This window comes from Ictalurus punctatus, chromosome 12, assembly GCF_001660625.3.
Source record: "Ictalurus punctatus breed USDA103 chromosome 12, Coco_2.0, whole genome shotgun sequence".
NCBI classification, from domain to species: domain Eukaryota; kingdom Metazoa; phylum Chordata; class Actinopteri; order Siluriformes; family Ictaluridae; genus Ictalurus; species Ictalurus punctatus.
In genome coordinates this window covers 5,204,024-5,229,931 of record NC_030427.2, presented here as the reverse complement: position 1 = coordinate 5,229,931, position 25,908 = coordinate 5,204,024, and the positions used below count along the sequence as shown (strand labels likewise).

The window sequence follows — 25,908 nt, the reverse complement described above, 5'->3', positions numbered from 1 at the left end:
CATGTAAAAGTACATACTCCTTAAATATTACAGGACAATAAGTATACCTAATAATCTCTCCCTCTATTTACCTCTCGCTTTCTGTTGAGCTACACACGATACTCCTGAAATGCCACTGATCCTGATCCCTTCTGCTCGCTGGACCTGCCTGACCAATTATTGATGCCTTACTTCTGGTTGGAGTTCTCATCAATTGGAAGTCACATGCTGCTGCTGCTGAGGATGGCAAGGACTACAATTGCTAGTGTCCATCAGTGAACGGTAGATAAGTTCAAAACAACAGACTTCATGTAAAAACTGTAATGAATGTTCCTGGTTACACAATTAGACCATGTAGTATTAGCACATTTATAGAAGGGATTTACTTATTTATAATCGCACTATCTGGTGTTACCCAGATGAGGCTGGCTCCCCTTTTGCATCTGGTTCCTCTCAAGGTTGCTTCCTCATATTGTCTGAAAGTTTTTCCCTTGCCACCATCGCCTCTGGCTTGCTCATTAGGCATCAATTCATACATTTAAAACCTATATCCTGAATTTCTGTAAAGCTGCTTTGGGACAATGTCCATTGGTAAAAGCACTAAACACATAAAACTGAATTGAACTGAACTTGTTTGTCCAGCACATCTCACAGATGCTTGATTGGATCGAGACCTGGGGAATCTCGGAGGCCAAGTCAACAACTTGAACTGTGGGTCATGTTCCTCAAAACACTCCTGAACAATTTTTGCAGTGTGCATCATTCTGCTAAAAGAGGCCCCTGCCATAAGGGAACACCACTGCCATGAAGTGGTGTACTTGGTCTGTGACAATGTTTAGGTCTGAGGTACATGTCAAAAGTAACATCCACATAAATGCCAGGGCCCAAGGTTTCCCAGCAGAACATCACCAGAGCATCACACTTCCTCCACTGACTTGGCTTCTTCCCATAGTGCATCCTGGTGCCATCCCTTACCCAGATAAGTGACAGACACACGCCTGGCTGTCCACATGATGTAAAAGAAAACGTGATTCATCAGACCAGGCCTCCTTCTTCCATTGCTCCATGGTCCAGTTCTGATGCGCATGTGCCCACTGTAGGTGCTTTTGGCAGTGGACATGAGTCAGCATGGACACGCTGACCGGTCTACGGTTATGCGACACTGCACGTTCTGACACCTTTCTATCATAGCCAGCATTAACTTTTTCAGCGATTTTTGTGCTACAGTAGCTCTTCTGTGGGATAGGAACATACTGGTTAGCCTTTGCTCCCCATGCACATCTAGGAGCCTTGGGCACCCATGACCCTGTCATTGGTTGTCCTTCCTTGGACCACTTTTAGTAGGTATTAGTTTTGTGTACCCTTGTCGAGTCAGAGTCAACGCCAAGTCTTTAACCAATCAAGCACAAGTCCGAGTCCAAAGAGGGCAGAGTCGGACTTCAGACAAATCCTTAACAGCCGAGTCTTAGTTGAGTCCGGCAGAGTCCAAATAGCGTATCAGATGACTTGACATGACTTGAAATTGCAACTGTAAACTCAATACTGAGCTATTAAATAAAAAATTTTAACATTCACAAAACAATGACAATATCTGTCCATTTTCTGTACCACTTATCCTACTCAGGGTCGCATGGAGCCTGGAGCCTATCCCAGGGGAGTCTGAGCACAAGGCAGGAGACACCCTGGACAGGGTGTCAATCCACTGCAGAACACAATCACACATACCCATTCATAAACTACAGACTATTTGGAAATGCCAATCAGCCCACAACACATGTCTTTGGACTGGGGGAAGAAACCGGAGTACCTGGAGAAAACCCCGAAACACAGAGAGCAAACATGCAAACTGCGCACACACAGGAATTGAACCCCCAACCCTGGAGGTGTGAGGCAAACAGGCTAACCACTAAGCCACTGTGCCCCTACAATGACAATGTAAATGTACATTAAATATAAATATACATAAAAAAAATTTCTAAAATCAAGTACGCTTGTGAACAGTTCTTTATGGTAGTTTGCATGCAAGTTGTTCAAAGGGTCTTGGAGAACTTACTACAATTCTTCTATGGGTTCCTCTTCATGTAATACCAGACTTAGACATATTCTGTGATCGAGATATCGGCCTCTGTATGGGCCATATGATCTACTTTCTGTCTTTAACAGCCTGCAAACTCAGTGATTATTACACTCATTAATAAAAGAAGGAACATTTGGAAATGTAAAATTGATTTAAAACAGGAGGTAAATGTAATAGAAAGGTATTTCTGAAACATCTAATGTGCCCAAGTTTGCAGTTTTGTATAAGCTACCTAACTAGTCAATGCAATTTAGAGCACATTACATTAACTGAATAAAGATAACTGCATTACATTAGAGCATATTACGTTTTCAATTTAAAAAAAAAAAAACCTACATTTAGTCACTGCATTTTTTCCTCTATCAGCATTGTTTACTATACATGATATATATTACGTTAAGAGGTACATTTCACATTTCATTCATAAGACTGGATTCACAAAATTCAAATGTTATTGGGATTTAAGTTACTAAAGAAGGTTACAACAAGCAACATGCCTGTCTTTATGTCAGTAGAGATGTGAAGTTGTGCCAGTCACATTAGTAATTGTTGTTTTGCAAAACTTGCAGTCTGCAGAATGATTCTTTTTAGTGGATGTCCTGCAGACAAATTCTTTATGATTTTTGTAAGCCAAACAAATTATTGATGACTTTGAAAACATTCTTCCTAGCCATTCAGTGTGTGTGAGTATGCACTTAATGTGGAGGACCTACAGTTATGTGAAAAAATAAGTATAACCCATGGAAATTGTTGGCTTTTTGGCATATTTGGACAAGCAAGCATTGGATCATCTTTGAAACAGTGAACATTAATAAAGCTGATACACTCTATAAAATGACACATGAAAATACAATTTGTAGTCATTTTCACAATTTAAATTAACAAAAAATAGACATGGAAAATTTAAGTACACCCCTACATTTATCACACCTTCAAATCCATAAAATGTTGTGTTCAATCACAAGATTTGGTGCCAGAGATTAGAACCTGCTTAGGGAGTGCAGGTGGAACCCGTCTTATTTATACCCCGCTCATATATGGAATCTGGTGCTGTCTTTGCTATTGAGGTGTGTGGTGTCATCATGCCAAGATCTAAAGAGTTCTGTAAGGCCTTCAGAAAAAAAGGTTGTGGATACCTATGAGTCTGGCAAGGAATTTAAAAAGATATCACAATCATTTGAAATATGCATTCCACTAATTCCACTGTAAGGAAAATAATCCACAAACGGCACAGATTTCAAATGTTCAGGACTGGCCGTTCCAGCAAATTCAGCCCAAGTCCTCAAGAACCTCAAATTTTCATCACATGATCTGCTAGTAAGTCTTGTAACTGCAGGTGTCAAAGTGCATGCATTTACAATCAGAAAGAGATCACATAAATTTGACCTGCAAGTGAGGTATGTCAGGAAAAAGCCTTTCTAAGACTACAGTTTGCCAATCAGCATATAGGGAAGGACCAGGCCTTTTGGAATAATATGCAATGGACACACAAATCAAAGATAGAGTTGGTGGAAATGTTATGGTTTGGGGTTGCTTCACAGCCTCAGGGACTGGACAGCTTGCATTCATTAATTCAACTATGAATTCTGCATCATATCAAAGAGAACTTGAAGATAACCTCTTAACAGGATGATGATCATAAGCACACTAGCAAATCCACAAAGGAATGGCTCGAAAAGAAGAAACGTACGGTTATGGAATGACCTAGTCAAAGCCCGGATATTAATTCCATTGAAATGTTGTGGAGGGATTTGAAACTGGCAGGACATGCAAGAAAACCCTCAAAAACCTTGCAACTGAAAGAATATTACATGGAAGAGTGGTCAAAAATTCCAGTAAGACTGGTGGACAATTATGAAAAATGCCTACAAGAAGTCTCTGCTAAAGGGGGCCATACTAGCTTCTGAGGGCAAGGGTGTACTTTTTCCACAGAATAATATAACTTCTACTGACATTATTGTTGAATGAATCATTGATGAAGCTGATTTTCTTGTGGTTTTGTTCAAGCATATCAACTTTATTAACAGGCACTGTTCCAAATATTTGCTTGTCCAAGTATGTAAAAAATTTTTTCAAATAAATAAATAAATAAAAACATAAAATAAAGGAACATTTCCATGGTGTGTACTTATTTTTTCACATTTTGGCTACAAGCCATCAGGAGGTGCTACTGCTGCATGTTAGTAGACATGCTCAATACTTTCTTGTTATCTTAATTTTTTATGTTTTTTTTAATCTATCTTTTCATGCTACACATGCCATAGGCTTGACTGTACTCTGAAAAATTTTCTGAGCCCAAAATGTACAAGTTCGTGCCAAGTCAGGGTACAAATTTACCTAAGAGCGGGACAAGACCGAGTTCGTTCATAATTGGACTTAAGCCCGGACTCGAGTCTAAGATCAAGTACTCCAACTCTAGTAGGTAACAACCACTGCATACCGGAAACACCCCCACAAAACCTGTCTATGAACAAATTGTGTAGTGAGCAGTTGTAATGAGTAGGTGGGAAGTAGTTTGGTTTTTGTGACATCACCTTGGATTTTCTCCTGTAAGCTCGACTTGCTGCCAATTCACTGATAGACAAGCTGTCACTCAACTCCCCTCCTCCACTTGACATGTCCTGTACAGTTTGCTCAGGTGCCATGGCAACTTGATGTTTTTGGGACATCTGCTGTATTATCTGCCTGGGTTTTGCAAAGACCTGCAGAGTGATGTACAAATCTGAAAATCAGATTTTCAGACACTTTTCACCCACTAAACACAATGGAATGCAGAAAACCTGGTTAATATGATAAATATGCCATGGCAAGCTCAGTCAAACTATTGACCCAAATACAAACACTTCAAGTACCATCTACATGTTTAAAATACTGTTATATCCAAATAACGTCAGGAAAAAAGTTAACTGCTTACTGCAAGCTCAGTGGAAGACAATGTAGAACTATCCAGCTGAAGCTATGAGAAAGACACACGAAACAAAGGGAATATATACTAATTGACTACTAAATAATTCTGCATAAGTCAGTGAAAAACAAAGCATGTATACACAGCAGTTACACATGCAGGTACACACTCCTCGGAAAGCAGCTCGTGGAGAAAGGTGATACATGGTTGAGTTTCTGTGTGTTTTTTGGAAGTACAGAGGGTTGCCTTCTAGATTTAACTGTAAGCAGAAGAAAAAAAACAAGTTAAAACATAACAATGAAGCTATAGCAACATACAGTGAAGACATTTGGGTTTGAGGTCAAAAGATGAATATGAGACTATAGATCAGAGTTTCAGCTTTTATTTCCAGATACTTACATCGAATACAATTTTTAAAGGATCAATTAATTTATTGAAGGGAAAAAAGCTATCCAACACCAACTGGCCCCGTGTGAAAAAGTAACTGCTCCTAAGTTATCAATCTGACAATTAACCAAATTTTTTTAATTGTTAAATAAATAAATTTAACAAGACTTGATTACTGCCACCCTTATTAAATCAGTTATTGAAATGTATACTTAGCAAAAAAAGAAATGTCCCTATTTCAGGAGACTGTATTTTATGTATTTTAAAAATAATTTTGTAAAATCCAAATAAGCTTTATAGATCTTTACTGGAAAGGGTTTAAACAAAGTTTTTCCATGCTTGTTCAATGAACCATCAACAATTATTGCACATGCACCTGTGGAACAATCCTTAAGACACTACAGTTTATAGGCAGTAGGCAATTAAGGTCCCAGTTACAATAACTCAGGAAACTAAAGAGACCTTTCTACTGACTCTGAAAAACACCAGAAGAAAGATCCCTAGGGTGCCTGCTCACCTGTGTGAACATGCCACAGGCCTGCTGCAGGGAGGCATGAGGACTGCAGATGTGGTCAGAGCAATAAACTACAATGTCTGTAATGTAAGACACCTAAGACAGTGCTACAGGAAGGGCAGCTGATCATCCTTGCAGTGGAAAATTACATGTAACCATGTGTCCCCGCCAGACATCATCGAGAACTTGCAAATGCCTTGGAGAAAGAGTGGGGTAACATCTCACAGCAAGTCTTCATTCCACTTTTGACTTTTAGCTTTACAGCTAAAACAGCATTCCACAATAAGAAAATCATACCAACAGTCAAACATGGTGGTAGTAGTGTGAAGGTGTGGGTATACTTGGCTGTTTTTAAGGCCTGGCCAAGATGCCATAATTGAATGAATCATGAAATCTGTTCTCAACCAGAAAATCTTGATAGAGAATATGCGGTCATCAGTCAGTGAACCAATGCTCAAGCAAATTTGGTGTATGCAGCAACAATCAGAAGCACAAGAGCAAGTCCACCACTGAATGGCTCAAAAGAAACAAAACTAAGTTTTTGGAGTAGTCTAGTCAGGCCTCAAATTCCTGACTTCAACACTAGATTTGCTGTGGCAGGACATAAACAAGCAGTGGGTCAAAATTCCTCTACTGCAATGTGAAGAACTGATATCCAGTTATCAGAAACATTTAGTTGCAGTTGTTGCTGCTAAAGGTGGCATAACCAGTTATTAAGTTTAAGGGGCAATTAATTTTTCATATGGGTGAAATAGGTGATGCATAACTTTCTTTCACCAAACAAAGTGATGATTTAAATACATTTTTTTGTTTCCTCATATTATCCTGTTTTTTTTTTGTTTCCTCATCATACGTTACATTCTGTATGAGGATCTGCAATCTTTTAATGTGCAAAATATGCAACAATAGCAGAAAGCACAGCTTTCTCATATACTGTTTCCACCACACTGTGCAGTACAGTGCTGTGAAAGTGTTTTTCCCATCCCGATTTCTTATGTTTTTGTGTACATCTCATACTAAGTAGTTTTAGATCTTCAAACAAAATAAAACATAAAACAAAGCCAACCTGAGTATATACACACAATACAGTTTTGTTCAGATTTTTTCAGTTGAAGAATAAATAAATATGTAAATAAATAAATAAACAAACAAATAAATAAGTAAATAAAAAGTTATCCAATACCCATCACCCATGTGAAAAACTAACTGCCCCCTTAAATTTACAATCTGGTTGTGCCACGTTTAGCAGCAATTTACTTCTATGCTTTGGATCATTGTCTTGCTGCATAATCCAGTTGCACTTGAGTTTCAGCTTACGGAAAGAAAACCAGATATTCACCTTTAGGATTTTCTAGTAGAGAGCAGAATTCATGCTTCCCTCAATTACTGCAGGTTGCCTAGGCCCTGAAGAAGCAAAGCATCCCCACACTTTGCAAACACCATGCTTGACGGTGGGTACGATGTTCTTTTTGTGGAATTCTGTGTTTGGTTTACACCAGATGTAACGGGACTCCTGTCTTCCAAACAGTTCCACTGTCGACTCATCAATCCACGGAACATTCTCCCAAAAGGTGTAAGGATCAACAAAGTGTGTTTTGGCAAAATTCAGATGAGCCTTAATGTTTTTCTGGGTTAGCAGTGCTTTCACCTCGCTACCTTTCCATAGATGCATTGTTTTTTTCCCAGTGTCTTTCTGATAGTGGAGTCATGAACAGTGACCTTTATTGATGCAAGCGAGTCCCTGTAGGTCCTTTGATGTTGTCCTTGGCTCTTTTGTGACTTCCTGGATGAGTAGTTGCTGTGCTCTTGGAGGAATTTTGGAAGGTCGGCCACTTCTGAGAAGGTGCCGAATTTTCTTACTGTGCTGTTTTTCCATTTGGGGATAATGGCTCTCACTGTGGTCATTTGGAGTCCCAGAGCCTTTGAAATGGCTTTGTAACCCTTCCTAGACTGATGTATTTCAATCAACTTCTTCCTTATCATCTCTGGAATTTTTCACTTTTGGCATAGTGTGTTACATAGTGTAAGACCTTTTAACCAACTTCATGCTGTTCTATTTAAGTGTTGACTTGATTGAAGAGGGTTTGCAGTAATCATGTCTGGTTGCGTCTAGTCCAGTTGAACCCCGGCAAATACATTTTTACACAGGCCCAGTTGGTTTTGGATAACTTTTTTGCTTCAATAAATAACATTACCATTTAAAAACTGTTTTGTGTTTACTCGGGTTGCCTTTCTTTGATCTTAGATTTTGTTTTAATTTCTGAAAAAAATTTGTATGAGATATACACAGAAATGGAAGAAATCATAGCACTGTACACAGACTCCATTTTTAGGCACACCTAGGTTATACCAACATTCAATACTTTTTCACCAGGTACACCTAGCATAACAACAGTCAGTAAGTACACATTACATTCAATCCAATTACTCCAAGTAATCCAATGAAAAGCATTTTCTCACCATATTGAGATTATGCAGAAGGGAGAGTGGAGCTAGTTGAGTGTGCTCCGTTAGCAGGTTGTAGGATAGGTCAAGACACTGAAGAGAAGATAAGTGCTCCACTCCTGTAGTCAAAACATCAGATTTGTTATTTTGAGGACTTTTTATGTTGGTTTGACAAATCAAACATTCTGTTCTTACTATAAGATTATTATTAGTAGTAGTAGTATTACTACGTTGGCTTGAAAAAGCCAACATATTGTTCTTCATAATCTTCTTCTGATGATGATTATTATTGGATTGACAGAGGCAGTGGTTTTCACCATTTTGGCGGAGCTCATCTCTACAAAAGTTTTCAGAAGTTTTTTTTGTTATTCAAAACAAATTTTTTAGGTTAGCTTTTTCTTAATGGTTTTAACCATTTTGTATTCAAGTGTTTTTTTTTTTTGTATGTTTTGTGTTTTTATCTGTGTATTTTTTTATTTTTTTGATATTTTCTTATTGTGTAAAGTGCCTTGAGAAGCTGCTTTAAAGGCACTATATAAAAATAATAGCTTATTATTATTTGCCTGTATCACGCAAATTAATTTGATGATGCAGCTGCCAAATAGGAAATGTATCAGCAACACTTACATTTTCGCACAAGACTATACATATACCTCAGGAATGAGGTCTTAAGAGAATATTACTTTTGAATTATTTGGTCTACAAGCATGATTCTTTTGTTGTCTGATTCCTTGGAAGCTTCTAAGGTCAGCTGATGTAAAAATTTTCATGGCCACCTTTGTATTTTATGAACAATTTGGAATTTCTTGAAAACCCTTTAAAGCTTTGCAGCTTTTGCAGATTTTACTCCAATCCTCACCACTTTTGCCTCTGATCATCTTCAGAAGAAGCTACACAAAAGTTATCAGCTAGATTTCTGATATTTGCATGTAGATTTTTGATATTCTCCTGTTAAGGTGTAAAACAAGAAGTGAGGTGATATTGTGGAAATGCACATGAATTCATAAAACATGAAAAATAAAGACATCTACTCATCAAAGCAAATCCAACGGTATATCATTGTAGACCCACAGCAAGTTTTTTTTTTTGAAGAAACCAATGCTGAGGTCTACAATGCGTGCACAGCATAAACAAAGCATGATGAGCTCTGAAATCTGCTATTTTAACAGAAGTCTCAGCTCCTATGGTCTGTAGAAATTTCTTTTTACTGCATGTACAAAAAATGAGAGTAGTAGTCCAGCCATTCCAAAACTGCATAGTTAAGGTAACAATAAAACCACATTAATGAATAATCTGTGTTTTCAAACACTACAAAGATTTCAATCTGTAAAATAATTTAAAAAGTGCTCATAACTCTTCAACTGCTTGACCTAAAACCCTAACGTCTTCTGGCTCCTTGGATACTGCTGATTAAAAGTCATGTATTGCTTTTGAAATCTGCAATGTACTATGGCAGACACTGATGGTGAAATAGCCAAAATTAAATATCTAAATATATCTTTGCAGTGATTCATTGTATCATCACCAAATGTGAAAGCCATCGACCATGTTCTGAGGGAGGACAATGGTGTAATTTGAACCCAAGGTGGTGCTATGAAGTGCTTAACCTCTCAGTAGTGGCCTGCAGCTAACAGAGTAACAGTAACAGTTCCAGAGGTACTGGAACCCTATTATAATTGTAAGGATTGTATTTTCTTATTATTCTTCCAGCTATGGTGTCTGTGGCATCCCATAGAACCGTCTGGTAAAAGTTTGTGAAATTTGGCACACTGACCGCGGTGTAAGGAACACTGAATGATCTAAGGAACATTCTGACCAAATTTGGTCCAAGTGCTGCCAATGCTTTGGTGCCACCAATGGGTCAAAATTTGGAAGTATATTTATGGTCATAACTTTTGAACTGTGTGTCAAAAAATTTTAAATCCTGGCATACTTTGATTACCCGGGTCGAGACGAGTTCAACGTCTATGATGTCAATTTTCTATTACAATCTTGGATATTTTCAAAAATGTTTTTTCATTGCTCCTTCTACGACTTTTGTCCAATCATCACCAAATTTGGCATTTAGCCATGCCCACTCAAATATAAGATTTTTAGCTTCATCTTCATAACATTGATGATAAAAGTTGGTATGGAGCATCTATGTGCTAATCTGTTAATGGATTTCTGATAATAATCTAATTAATTTTTTTTTTTTTAAATGGCCACTACATATACAAAACCATAAAGAAACCGTAAGTGGACATACTTATCAAGTTTTGTGATGAGAGATCCATGCTATTTGTTCAAAATGCCTATTGAAAGCTGATGGGCTGAAAGTGGCCATGTTTATGTAATTCAGTGACACAGTTACAGCAGCACACCAAATTTCAGCTCAACTGGATTTGGAATTAGGGGCCAATCACCAAAGATGCGCAGTCATTTATTGTTTTCGTCAACTTTCTTCATCTTGTTATTATCAGGTGCCAAGCATTGTAGGCACATATTATGTGCGTCAACTTTCTTAATAGGGGCCAAGCACCTGCATTGTAATCATTAGTGTTCTTATTACAGTGCCGGGAAAAAGTATTTGCCCACTTGAAATCCCACAAGTCATTGCAGCAAAAAAATAGCCAAGAGCTATTTGATGACTTGATGATAAACCCTTGAATAGCTAAAGGAACAATATGATCTGGACCATTTTTTTACTTAATAAAGCTCTAAAATGCATGAAAATAATTGCAACCATTGCTGAACAGACTGGTTTTGTATCATCGAAAATGTTACATATTGGTTTCAGCATAAATCCATTTTATATTTCACTTAGAAACCTCTCCAATGCTCTCACCATTAATGCTCTCCAGTTCATTGTGTCTGAGCACCAAAGTGACCAGTCCTGTGCTAGTGTTCAGGCCGAGCTCTGGTACCCTCTGCAAGTTGTTGTAGGCAAGATTGAGATGTTCGAGCTCGCAGAGTGGCTGGAAACAAAAATACTACATATAAAATATAGTGTTACCATACTCAACATACAATACAGATTATACAATACAGAAGCTCAGATTTAAAAACTAGACCAAAAACTGAAGCTTGCCTTCAGGAATTCAGCACATTCCTGGATCTTGTTATGGCTTAAATCCAGTGTCTTCAGGACATTCAACAAACTCTGAAAAATTTTCAATGCCAAAATCAGGTGGCACAACAGAAACACAGAGGAACAATCAATACTAAATCAAACAACTCAGTAAGTTTAACTGAAAGCTACATCGACAATAAGGCAATAAATGTTGTGCCTTACCAGGGATTCATCAAGAGAGGAAATAGAGTTGTAGCTGAAGTTCAGAGTGTGAAGTTCTAACCAAGGCAAGGCAGTGCTGAGATCTCCTCCACAGAGTAACAATAACTCCTGTAACACACACAAAGTAAACTGTAGAAATCCGAATATACAGGTAATTATTTGTTTGCTAATATTAGAGATTGATACCTCCAAAGTGTTGAGACTTTTAGAGCAGATGAAGACCTCCAACTGAAAGTAGACAGAACGTAGCCCTTCCAGACAATGAGGAGGAATTCTTTTCAGCTGGACCCACCCACACGCACACCCACGCACACCCATGCACACCCACACCAAGGAACCCAGTCAGTGGCACATGAAAGAAAATATAAATAAAACCACATTTATTCCTTTAGATCAATGTCAAATACAATGGCTTTGGACTTACCAATTGGTATAATCTCATTCATTTTTAATCCAAAATTCAAAAATACATCTATGAAAAGGTATATACAGAAAATAACAAGCATTCACTACTTGAAATGCTTGCAAACCACAGTACTTTGCATGCAATTCTCATGGCATGCTTATGATACGCTTAATTAATTGTACAAAGTATTTAAGAGAAAAATTATGAAATCTAATATTAGCTTACCTCTAAGTGCTTGAGGGACTTGAAGGGAAAAATTTTCACAATGGATTGCAGTCTTGGGCCAGGTGGATGGACAAGCTGTGTTTTAGCAAAGAACATTAGTAAAACATTGAAAACAACTCTGTATGGAGGTTCTTTTACAATTTCAATACAATGCAATATATATTCCTAAAGCTAGTCTGAATTATGTAGTGCTAGTGCAAATATATTAAAGATGTCATTTTGTCAAGAAGTCATTTTCCTTCTGCAACATGCACTATATGGCTAAAAAGTTCATGGACACCTAACCATCGCACCAATATGTGGGCCTTCCCCAAACTGTTCTCACAAAATTTGGAAGCACACAAATGGTATAGAATGTCTTTGCATGCTGTAAAATTACAATTTCCCTTCACTGGAACTAAGGACCCTAGCCAAACATATTCCAGTGTGACAATGCCACCAAGCACAAAGCAAGTTCTAGGAAGACATGGCTCACCAAGGTTAGACACAGGTAGCCTACCCAAAGCCCTGGCCTCAACCCCACTGAAAATCTTTGGGATAAACTAGAATGCCGATTGCACCCCAGGCCGTCTTGGCCAACATCGGTGCCTGACCTCACTAATGTCTCAGTGGGCAAATTCCTACAACCACATACCAAAATATAGTGGACAGCCATCCCAGATGAGTGGAAATTATTGTAAAAGCAAAGGGGGTACTAAATCTGGAATGGGATGTTCAAAAAGCAGTGAGTGGGTGGGATGGGCAGGTGTCCACAAACTTTTGGCCACATAGTGTGTTTCCTAGTGCAGGGGTTCTCAAATATTTTGTAGTCAGGGACTGTATTAACCATTTTTTTTAAAAACGGTTCTCCACAAAGAATTACTTCATGAACATTGTTTAAGCCGAAGAACCTTCAAATCCTGAACTTTCTACCAACAGACAACATTAGATTTAAGTTAACATTATTTATAGACCTTCTTCAGTGCCAGCTGGTTGTGATATTAGAAACTATTAGGGTTGAGGAATGAAGGTCTCATTGATGGGACAGTAAGAATTATGTGGGTCAAACTATTACACACACACACACACACACACACACACACACACACACACCCACAAGTGTTTCAAGTCTGTCACTCTCCTGCAGGGTTGCTCACACTTCTATGACAAGTGATGGTAAGATCCACCATGTAAAATATGCACATCTACTCTAAATTTTGGAGTTTGATAGAGAGATTTGTTTCTATTGACAAATTATACACAGACATTTTGGATTTGCCATTGCAAAGAAAAAAACTTCCGCCCATTCTGAGTGAAAAAGGTAAATTAAATGTGTTTTTTTTTTGCAGCTCAAGTAGACAAGTAGACCTGGCTGCAGCAGGTGGGGCTGCACTTTTGGGTAGGGCTACATGTGTCACTCTGCCCATAAGAGTTAGGGTTAGGCGTAGACGTCATTACATTGCCACTAACCAATGACACCAGTAATGGGCAGAGAGACACATGTAGCCCTACCCAAAAGTGCAGCCTCCCCCCGTTCTGCAGGTTGCAGCCAGGACCTTCTCGCTGTACCTGCTTCTGCTTCATCTGCAATTTTGAATTAGCAACCGTATTATGCTGCTATACTTGCTATTGGTTGTTATGGTAACAGTATAGCCTCAGAAACATATGATTTGTGTATGATCACAAGCTTATGATGGCAGAGCATTGGCAATATCTTTTATAAATCATCATGCCTATGGATAGGGGAAAAAAAGTGATGTTGGAGATTGATTTATTATAATTAAATATGTGGGTTTTTTTTATTTGTGTTGAGGAAGACAGGAGGAATTTTAACTGAGCTTGCGTTTAATCAGTCACTTTCAAACGCAACTAAAAAAACACAACATGAAAGGAAATAGGTCCATCCTGGACTTTACTGTAGCCCTATTTAACCTTTTTTTCCTCTTACAGCCAAAAAAAAGTGCAGCTTTTGGCTATTTTTGGAAAATATTTTTTGGTGGCATTCTTAACAAACACACCGATCAGCCATAACATTAAAACTACCTACCTAATACTGCGTAGGTCCCCCTTTAGATCCTTTTCATATATTGCATCAAGATTACTACTGCTCAATGCAAATTCTGAAATATATTTACTGTTTAAACATAATAAAAGTGCAAATTTAATTAACTGACAATTGACAACAATTAAGGAAAAGCATAAGCCAGAAATTTCAACAAAGATTCTTTATTTGTAACTTTGCTAACACAGTATCTTATTGCGAATATTTAATAATATATCTACTAATTACTTGTTAATCAGTTGAGGAAAAAAATATATGCCCATGAACGACATGTGGTAAAAAATTCCTTAATTTAAATGCAAAATCAAATTAATGAAATACAATTAATGGGATACAGAGAAAACATGCCCATAAGGAGGACTATAAAATGGAATTGCTTTTTTGAATCATTTCATTGCATCCCGTCCTGTAATGATTTTTGTAAAGCCAGTACTAAAAGTTGCGACAGATACATAAATAAATCGCGATGCACCACAATATCATAAATGTATAGTGATTAAAGCTTACATTAAACAAGTGAAAGAGTGAATCCGCAAGTTCAGGGTCAATCTCTCTTGAGCAGGGTCAGAAGAGAGTAGAATCAGTGTACTATGTAGTGGTGAGCACCGAGTACACTTCAAGCACTTTTATTAATTTGATCTGACCGCTATGCATCACACCGGCTTTTTCTCATAGTGATCCTGGTGCTCCAGATATGCGATGCACACTCACCCGGCCATCCACATGATGCAAAAGAAAATGATTTTTGATTCATCAAGTCCAGGCCACCTTCTACCTTTTCTCCATGGTGCAGTTCTGTTGCTCACATGCTCATTGTTGGTGCTTTTGGCAGTAGACAGGGGTCAACATGGGCACTCTGACCGGGCTGCGTAGCTGCAGACCCATAAGCAGCAAGCTGTGGTGTATTGTGTGTTCTGACACCTTTCCATCATAGCCAGCATTAACTTTTTCAGCAATCTGTGCTATAGTAACTCGTTAGGTACTAACCACTGCATACCAGGAACCCCACAAGACCTGCACCGTTGGAAATGCTCTGAACAATCATTTAGCCATCAACATTTGGCCCTCAAAGTCACTCAGATCCTTATACTTGCCCATTTTTTCCTGCTTCCAACAATAAACTTTGAGAACTGACTGTTCACTTGCAGCCCAATATAGCCTACACCTTGACAGGTGGCACTGTAATGAGATCATCAATGTTATTAACTTCACCCGTCAGTGGTTTTAATGTTATGGCTGATTACTGTATAGTTAATTGATGTTCGCTGAACATGCATTGAATGTCAAATATATACTGTCTCAGGAAAGGGGCAGGGCTTCCAGGTTGTCATTTACTATCAGAAGGTTCTAACATCTACACAACTGTCAAACAAACAATCAAAAATCAAAACATCAAACATGTTGACTGGCTTATCAGGTGTTTTTACTGGGGGATGACTGTTCTTTTGCAGATTTTTGAGTGATAACTCATAGCTGCATAGTACAATGCCCCGTGTAAACACCTGATATAACTGTGACATAACTGACACATTGCGCTGCATGAATCTACAATTTGGGCTAGCCCCAGTCCCACTTCTTCATAAGATACCATGTATTTTTCTTGTAAACTCAAAACTTCATATTGATGTCTTTTTACTTTTGAAATGCACAGCACTGCTAGCACATTTATACCACTCACCCATGGCCTACTTGTTTGATATAAGACATTTCCCAAAACCTCATATTGATGTCTTTTTACTTTCGAAAGACAGGGGACATAGTGCTGCTAGCACATTTGTACCTATTGCATCTTACACAATGGTGTGGTATTGGTATCAAACAATTTAGAAAAGACAAACAAAAATAATATGTTTAGAAACACCACAGTTTTTGTGTGATACACCATCTCATTATGTTAAAATTATATTGAAGTGATTCCTATCCATTTCACTGGAGAATCGATGATCATAAGAGAACGCATATACACACACATACTTTACTGTTACTATTATAAAGAATGTAACTTCCATGCATGGGCAAATGCGCCAGTTAAAATACATGCTGTCAGTAATGTACAGTCATGTGAAATAATAACAACAACAACAACAACAACAACAACAATTATTATTATTATTATACAACCGCAAGCAGCAATTAAGGGGCCAAGCACTAAAGAGGCTAAATGAGGAGCTAAACAAGCATGGCAGGGAGCATCAAAACCAACTGTAAAAAAGAGCAATTTTAGACATTTGTATATATGATTTTAGGCAAAATGGTTGAACATTCATAAATACAATCAATTGTTATATGATATAATTGCTTATCATGTTTGACCAATAGGGTTAGCTATTTGTGAGCAAATTGATGTAACGTGGTCAGTGTGGAGTCACAATGACACACACAAAGTTTGGTGTCAATATGCCAAAGCCATGCCATCAAAGTTGTTGACAAAATGCATGACTTTTTGAGCTGTGGAAGGAGTTCAAAAAAGAAGGTTTTCAACAAAATTCAAAATGGCAGACAGCAAGTTCGATTGACCATGACTTAATTTGAATCATTGTTCTCGGCATGACTCATGGAATCTAAGTCCAGTGTCAGTAAAATAGGCAAAAGTAATCAAAAGATATTAGCATTTTTGAAATTTCATTATAATTGTTGACCACAAGGTGGTGCTGTTCCAAAAACACCACAGGTACCCTCAATTTATGATGCAAATGACAGGTATTAAGTTTGGTCTGAATACACAAATACACAATGCCTCACGTCCATTTTGGCAGGCTCAATGTCGGATTCGTTTGCACATTGTTTGAGAACGGTTTGGTACATCAAAAAGTTTATGATACCTTTTTCCCCAGCATCGTGTGAAGATAATCTATTTCGAATTTCGTGAAAATCGGACAAACAGTCTAGGAGGCGCTCAAAAAAGTAGGTTTTTAAAGGAAATCAAAATGTAAACAGGAAGTTTGACCAACTATGGCAAAATTGGTATCTAAGTTCTCAGCATGACTCAAGGAATGTAATTAGTTTAGCTTGGTTTCATTATAACAGGCAAAATTAATCAAAAGCAATTAGCATTTTTTTTAATTTCATCATAATTTTTGACCAGAAGGTGGTCCAAAACTTTGATTCACTTTGATTCAAAGCTCCAAAGACACGTATCAAGTTACCAAGTAAAATACAGCATTTTATGACCAAATTCAAAACGGTCGAATCCAAAATTGCCGAGACATGATTTAAATTTTTTTTTTTTTTTTTTTTTTTTTTTTTTTTTTTTTTTTTTAAGATCGTTGGACTAGGAATGCCCCACTGAATCTAATGAGAACAATTTGATAATTTTATGACAAACTGTTCAGAAGCAATAATGTGTTTTTTTATATATATATATATATATATATATATATATATATATCTCGTGACTAGTAGGTGGCGCTGTTCCGAAATGCTGAAGGTAAGCTCAGGGATTAATGTTGATGACACATACCAAGTATCGTCACAATCCCTCAAAGCATTACGGAGCAAACTCAAAGGTAAATATTTCAGATAATGTTAAAAACCTTCTTTTGAGAACTGTCATAGGTTTTTTGGTCAAGTGAAATAAAACTATTGCAGGACAATACTTTGGACATGTTATATCAGTAGTTATAAATAAAAAAGTTTAACTTTTGAAATACCCTTGTAAGGGCACATCAAAAAGTTTGAAGTGGGCAAAAAAAATAATAAATACTGATTGTGACCAGTTGGTGGTGCTATAGCAGAACAAAACATGAAATTGGCATGAAATTGACACTATTTCAAAGAGGATCAAATGTCTGCTTGTCCAAAGATGTCAAAAAAGCCAACAAATTCTATGGAGTGTACTTATTTTTTCACATAAATGTATATGGTCTAATTTACATTTTTGAAGTCGTAAATAATTTGTTCATATGTTATTTTAATTAACAGTATTTTATCAGTTTGCTTCATTCACACTCAAGACTTAGTGACCTCAAAACGAGGTAAACTTTATATTCATCATTTCATTTTGATATACTGTGCAGGAAATTTATGCTTGAGATTAGAGGTCGCCAGATTGATAGCTTTTCCCGATCGTTTATCGGCAAAAATCCACACCAATTTTTTCCCAGTTACCGGGAAACAATTGTGTGCATTTTTGCCGATAAACGATTTGCCAGCTGAGAAGGGTCTGGTGTCATTATACAGTACGAGAGCAGCCTCTAGAACACTCTGACAAGTGTTTTTTGCTTCATTTTGGAGGTCTCTTTTTTTTGTTATTTGGAGTGTTACTTTTTGGTTCAGTTTTGATGTATACATTTAATTTATTTTAATATTTATTAATAGTTTATATATTAATATTTATATATTTATTCAATTTAAAAAAGTACAGTACAATCTCGTGGTACAGTCAATACTGTTTATTTTTGTAATAATTTTTACTTTGAGTGTTATGTTTTTATTCAGTATCAGCAACGGTTGATTAATCAGTTATTGGTAGGTACTGCCCAATTTAATTATCGATATAGTCCACTATCTACTTGAGATAAAGATATATTTAGATTTCGACTTTTATTTTCCAAGAAAAAGTGTCTTTCAAACACTTACGGTGTCTCCAGTGCCATCTCCATTGCATTTCGCAGATTCAGTGCACAACTGCATGGTATTTCCTGTATTTAGCCTACTGAGTGCGTTCATGCATTGACTATAGTATACACACTCCATTTTATGGGTGCTCAATTTTATATTGACAGTTTCTTTTACATTTATTCATTTAGCAGACTTTTTTATAATCCAAAGCAACTTACAAATGAAGTTCTTTTCAAATAGACTGAGCAACACGAATTAGTTTTCACTATTAAAACTTAGCACTATGTGAAAATGTCAAGACCCCCTACATCTTGTTTTGAAGTCCTTCAGGGGGTATCCCCATCCTGTATTTCATACTCTGCACAGCCCTGCTAAGCTTCACGGCTGACTGAATGTGATAGATATACAGTTTAGATTCAAATGCCCCCACACACACTTTTCTGTATTAAATAATACTATAGTTTTTCAAGAAAATTGTTAAACAAAAAAAAATCACTTAACTCAATTATTAAATGTAGTGGAGCAACTGTGGCAGGGGTGGGCATGGGGTGTTTAAATGATGAATCATGACAACCATAGTAATACATTACTTTAAAAAGCAATCCTTACTTTTGACAAAATATTAGCAAATGTTTTCATGCAATGTATGTATTACACCATAACTGTAGAGCTGCTTTTGCTGTAATGGTGGGGAAAAAAAATTATTGCAAGCTTACTAATCCCATACCTTTAACGAGATGGTCTTCTGTAGCATGTCAAAGAGGAACTGCACCTGGAGCAGTGAGGTGGTATCGGCTGGGTGTGATGGCAAAGCCAGGAAGCCATGCTGGTGTGTGCGTGAGATCAGGTACTGTTCAAAGAGATGTGTCAGATGCTGTATGCAAGTCACCTGCAGAGTCAGAGTGCTTGAGCCATCCAACACAGAATCACCTATAAATGAAAGATAGAAAAAATGGTTAAACGCTGTATGGCCCCAATAGAGATTAAGCTTGGTGGAAGGGAACAAAAGGGACAGTACCATTATTCCGCAACAATGTGGCAAGGTTGTGCACAAGAGTGGACTGACACTTCTGGGTAGCAGACATCCTCAGGGAATTAACTGCCATTAAAATAAAATGTAAAGAAAGTACACATCTCAATCAACCAAATAACATTCATATGACAGATGGAGAACATGGTACAACTCGTCTAGGTTGGTGATCAGTTTTTCCTCAGTACTAGAAGACATCATTTAAAATTGTGATTTGGGAAAGCAACTGTCTCTTCAATTCTTCAATTTCATCTCATTTATAACACAAAACTGCAAAATAGCATTTTGAATTAAATTCCCATGCTATGTTTAAACACACATACGTACATGTTTTTTGAGTTGTCTCATATATATACACACACACACACACACACACACACACACATACATACATACATACATACATACATACATACATACATACATACATACATACATATATATATACACACACACACACACACACACACACACACACACACACACGTTAGACTAGACGACACGTTACCTAGCTTTCTGCCTAACAAGTTACATCAACGCATCAAACTTCGCTCATATATGTTCCTTTTCTTAAATGACAACGCTGATTACCTTCTGTGTCTACCAAAAAGCAGTCTGTGGACACAACGAAATCAATACTGAGACACTACAGTACGAGTCTAGTTGTGCTCATTTCAGCTTCCTTTTCACATTTTGCTGATACACTGTTTGTTGCTTACTGCTTCCTGTCATGTGAGGAAAACCGCCAAAATAAACAAACGGTGGCCTGGACATCCCAAACTAGTGGCATATGTCGAAACGCCAAGTGGTTGTCTGTAACCGATCAACACGTTACCGTTCTAGTTTTACCCAATATTGACATCCCAGCTCTCGCGGAAGTCTCCCGTATATTGTTAGCGAATCTTCTTCTTCTGCTTCTTCTTCCTGTACTTCCTGTATTGTCGGTTGGCAAACCAGGTTTTGGTGTATTACCCCCACCTACTGAACTGGAGTGGGGTACGTCAACGCTTAAGAAAAACAAAACAAAACAAAACAAAAACCTTATAATAATGATGATGATGATGAGAAATTAAATACTATTATCTTAGAATCTTGTATAATTTCCTGTTTCTTTTAGATATCTTAGCAAAGCTATTTAATTTTTTTTTATCCCCTCGCTGTTTACTCATTAGATGTTCCAAAGTCATATTCTTCTCACCTTCTTTCTGTACTTTTGTTTCCAGTATTTGTTATCTGTTGTATGCTGTTCACTGCCATAAACATGTTCAACATTTTCATTCATCCCACCTACATAATCCATTATTATGATTTTTTTTTTTTAATTTTATGCAGATTTCCATTCAATGCTGTGTGGCCTATTCTGAGTCTTGTTATAATTGCTTCGTCTCTTCTTATGAATGCAGTATCATTATTTTGTATTCCTACTTGGATTTTATACAGATGCCAACATCTCTCCTCCATATCCCACTGGTTTTGCCATGCTTCAATTAGAGCTTTTCTAATCGTTATTGGATCTGCTCCATTTATTATTATTATTATTATTATTATTATTATTATTATTATTATTTTCTCAAATGAATCGCATTTTAGAGGACCTAAACATACCCGAAAACTCACAAAACTTTCCAGACGCGTCAGAGCCGGTGAAAATTTACATCTGGTAGGGGTTCCAGAATTGAGTGTGACAAAATGGCTCGATAGCGCCACCTACAAAATTTCAATGATGTGCGCCTCACGCAACATTTCACCTACATGTACGACATTCAGTAAACATGTGTAACATGCCAAAACATACAAAAAAAAGTCTCTTGATCCCATGCCCTAAATTCAACAGGATGTCAACCATTTTGATTTTTCTCTTCAAGTTTTTGCCATTTCCAGGCCGAACTCTTCCTAGAAGTCATCCTCAAGATTTTATCAGATCAACATCATATTTGGTCAGTCTCATTTAAAGCCCTTGACAATGCTAAATTGCGAAGCTTTTGAGTTTTCGCTGCAAGTTGTTATAACTCAAACATATAATGTCTAATCTGCTCCAAACTTCAAGATTGATAAAAGTCCCAGCCTGAAGACATCTACATGCCAATATTCAGTTATAGTCATATAGTTATCAACATACGATGAGCAGGCTGCAGGCTGCAGCTCTGGCTAAAGGGGAGATCGTGACATAACACCCCCCCCCCCCCCCCCCCCCAAAGGGCACTCCAGAAAACACTCCTCTCCATTGGCGGTCCTGGCCCCCTGGCCAAAATGTCCAGCTGAGCAGTTAGGCAGAGCGACGTCCTCAACCGAGAAGGAAGGCAGAGCGATGTCCACAGTCGAGCAGGATGCCAGAGTGGCGTCCTCAGCTGATCAGAAAGGCCGAGTGGCGTCCTCAGCCGGGCAGAGAAGCGGAGTGCCTTCCTCAGCGGAGCGGTAAAGCCCAGTGATGCCCTCAGTGGAGCAAAAAAGCAGGGCCGATTCCTCAGCAGAGCAGGCAAGTAGTGCATGTAGTGCATGTTGATTGGCTGCTTCCGAGTATTCTTTCACGAATCAGTAACTGAGGCGGAAGCAACTGCAGTTGACAGAAGAGGGAGGAGAAAGAACAGAAACAAAACAAACACACTTGTCCATAGTAAACAATGTCTCAGTTATCAACATACGATGAGCATGTGCTCACTGAGCACTCACTCAACTTGCTCGTGCACACGCGCACCCCCCGGCACTCAAAGCGCGCGGCAGGCTGCAGCTCTGACTAAAAGGGAGATCGTGACACAGAACTGATGCGGGCAGCAAATACAAAAAAAAAAATTAGTCGGTCCACAAGTGGTAAAGAAGAAGAAGAACACCTACAAGCACACAGGAAAAACTACAGAAGATGGCGAAAAGTTTAGCTCCCCACTCTTTGAGAGGAAAGGTGGTAGGAGTCAAATATGGAAATACTTTGATTCTAGGCGGATAACAGCAAACATAATTGATGCTCTGAAGCCGGTGTGCAACTGATGCTATCGTTCATTTTAAACAAAGCGAGGAAACACCTCAAATTTGGCAAAGCAACTGAAAGACAGGCCCTATATTATGTTTGTTTGGGGCAGCTGGCATTGTGGCTGTGAAATCAGCTAATGTTATGCTCCATGTAATGTTTGCGATAGCCATTAATTGTTAACGACGTTAACACATTGCAATATCATAAACTACCTCCTAATGGACCACCATGCATCGCCATTCAGCCCGTGTCCTGTCAGCAAAATGTAGCCTAATGTCACAAATAATTATTGAAATATTAATGGTATTAATAAATCTTTTTGGCCTGCCACCATATCAGTCAATTTAAATTAATGGTTGCATTCAGAGTATAAGGGGTGGGTGGGTGTGTGTGTGCGTGCGCGCACGCGCGCGTGTTTAGGAGTGCAGCTTAGCACTTGTAGCCTCCACTGTTTCATTGTCAGAAGTGTTTGATAACTAAAATACCCCCCCCCCCCCTCTCTCTTTCTCTGTCTTTTTGCCAGTATCAGCCAGAGGAGGATGTCCTCGAGAAGAGTTTTTAATTGCACTTTTTAAATTTAATTTTTATACCACACCATGGTATCGACTTTGGTATCGAGTATCGTGTACTTGTGGTGGTATCAGTACCAACTACTAGATTTTTGGTATCGTGACGTCCCTAATTCTGTTTTTTTACTTCTTCTACTAATTTAAGGTCTACTGTTAGATTTCCATGTATCTCAGGAATCTCAGATTATGCCTTTCAGATCTTCCATCATGCCTTCCAGCCTGTTCTACAATTACTTCTATTAACTTTTAGTTCTGTGCTTAGAAAGTGTGGTTCTCCTCAGAGCACTTCAGATCGATCAGGGGAGCCTAAATGAACACACACTAACACATGCATGCTCAAATAGACATCCGAGTTTATTCATGCAGACCAAGAGTATTTTTACACATTGTTAACAGCAGTGCGTGTACAGTTTCTACTGGTGCAGGGGCCAGACAGATAGACAAAACAAAACACACAGCACACTATGAAAATAAGTCTTTTCAAGAGACAGAAAATACATGTGCCAGCTATAAGAAAGGATGGCAGTTGATCAGCTTATTTAAAGAGGTAATTAAATGTATACATTCATCATAGGTATTTAATAGCACAGAGACACACAAACAGAAACTATAACCCAGTATCCCCATATCTAAGGTGTCTTAATACAGTTCAAAATATGAGAGTACATGATATAAGAGAATTTCCTTTCATTTCTCTCTTTTATTCTTGCGTAGCATAGAATAAACCAAAAGGAATTCTCTAAAGTCATAGGTTAACATCACCCGTCCACAGAAAAGTCATGATATTGGTTTTGTGATGAGAACTAATACAAAAAAAACTATATGTATATGTGTAAAATGTGAATCAGGTCAGCCAGCGGGACAGGACTTCCTTCTTTGTAGACACGTTCACCCACGCTCAGACCTAGTCAGGGGTACAGGTACGTTCCTGAATGGGCAATCTGTCATAGAGAATAGGTGGAGGAAAAATAGAATGGACAGAGCTCATTTGTTAACAGCTTTTAACCAACTTGCATGTCTCCGGATCGGTCCTTCGGAGGTCGTAACACCTGGTCTCCTGGAACAAAAGGAGGTGTGGGTTACTGCGAGTGGTAAAGGTAATTTTAATTTAGCATGTACTTGCATGTCAAGCAATTTAGACACGTAGTCATCTAGATGAATATCGACACCACTTCCTGCAGACTGAGAAAGCTTAGTAGACATTTTCCAAGCCATGGGGAAAGTCGACCGAATAAATAACACCTCAAAGGGTGAAATGCCTGTGGTTTTAGATGGCGTCATTCGAATTTCAGTAAGAACGGCAGGTAAAAGGTCAGGCTAGGCAGTACTCCTTCGCCAAAATCCTGACGACAGTTTTAGCATTTTCCCTCACGCATAGAAAAGCCTCAACCCATTTAGAAAAACGGTCTACAATGACCAACAACATTCTATGCGGTCCAACGGTTGGCATATGGGTAAAATCGACCTGCAGACATTCAAAAGGCATCAAATGGCCTCTGCTTTACAGCAGAACCAGTGGCATTGTTTTGTAGACATATCAAACATCGTGAGAGATGTGTCTTTATTTGAGGACATAAGTCACGTATACAAAATTTGGAGGTCATATTAGACAACACTCCTGATAGGAACGTTGTGAGACACCGTCTTTGTTTTGACGATCGCGAGATTGGCAGGCTTAAAACACAATCCGTCTACAAAAACATACTTACTATTGAACAAAGGAGTATCAGAGAGATCAGATCGAATGCTACATGAAGAAACAATTTCTTTTAAACAATCATGATTTTCAGGTAAAGGAATGGTGTCATCCTGTGAATTTAGCAGACAAATTTAATGGTCAAATTTGCGGTAGCACAGAGAAAGGTTTCATAACCACTTCTGCGCTGAGCCATCATGTGTTGTATTTCAATGTTGGATAATACCTGAAGGGCCATGTGCAACACCAAAGGGTGACAGAAACCAATCATTCTGAATCTATTACCTACAGAGCAGCACTCCCAGCCACTGCCCAGCCACTGCCCGCAGACAGCCAGGTAATCCAGCATGTTCCTGTGCCACCCCCTGAGTGTTCATGAGTGGGCAGATGGTAAGGTTCACAGGAGTATGTGTCCCAGGAGTCAAAAGTGGATTGAATGTTCTACGATGGCCCTGAGCTGTTTTGTAGCGGGCAGTTGAGAAGTCATCACAACCGCCATCCGGCCGTCCGACAGCCTTCTCTGTCCTTTTGATAAGAGAAAACCCAAACATTTGACTTCTGTTTTACATAGGTGCAATTTTGTACGTGAAATCTTGAATCCATTGTGAGCCAGATGTTCTAGCAGTCTCAAGGTTGCAGTTCAGCAGCTTCTGACTCAGCAGTGATAAGAAGATCGTCCCGTATTGCAGTACACGAGCGTCGTCATGGAGATCTTGCAATGAGTCTCACCCCATGAGAAAACATGGGGCCAACGTAGCCCTTTGGCAGGCGTGTCCAGGTCAGCTGGCATCCCCATGCGTAAATGCAAACGTGGCTGAACACTGAAACAGCAGAG

At 38.3% G+C, this 25,908-nt stretch overlaps 1 protein-coding gene across 7 annotated transcripts in view; it reads right to left on the bottom strand.

The window, feature by feature from the left end:
* The window catches only part of stk11ip (serine/threonine kinase 11 interacting protein), a 70,043-nt gene extending 49,263 nt beyond the window's left edge, over window positions 1-20,780 (bottom strand). For 2 of the 7 annotated variants that reach the window (XR_006983400.1, XM_053683904.1), the window contains exons 1-12: window positions 20,693-20,779; window positions 19,832-19,912; window positions 19,541-19,743; window positions 12,213-12,287; window positions 11,768-11,863; window positions 11,582-11,689; window positions 11,378-11,449; window positions 11,135-11,279; window positions 8,323-8,426; window positions 5,131-5,220; window positions 4,971-5,012; window positions 4,591-4,758 (exon numbers count right to left, since the gene is read on the bottom strand). Coding sequence is in view for 5 of the 7 variants with exons in the window: in XM_053683904.1 (XP_053539879.1) it covers window positions 4,591-4,758; window positions 4,971-5,012; window positions 5,131-5,220; window positions 8,323-8,426; window positions 11,135-11,279; window positions 11,378-11,449; window positions 11,582-11,689; window positions 11,768-11,863; window positions 12,213-12,287; window positions 19,541-19,743; window positions 19,832-19,912; window positions 20,693-20,705 (1,197 nt within the window). In the remaining 2 variants the exon portion in view is untranslated. Of the gene's footprint in view, window positions 1-4,590; window positions 4,759-4,970; window positions 5,013-5,130; window positions 5,221-8,322; window positions 8,427-11,134; window positions 11,280-11,377; window positions 11,450-11,581; window positions 11,690-11,767; window positions 11,864-12,212; window positions 12,288-19,540; window positions 19,744-19,831; window positions 19,913-20,434 lie in introns of all 7 variants that reach the window. The other 5 variants (XM_017481496.3, XM_053683903.1, XR_006983399.2 and 2 more) reach the window with 4 other exon arrangements.
* Window positions 20,781-25,908: the final 5,128 nt, after the last annotated feature.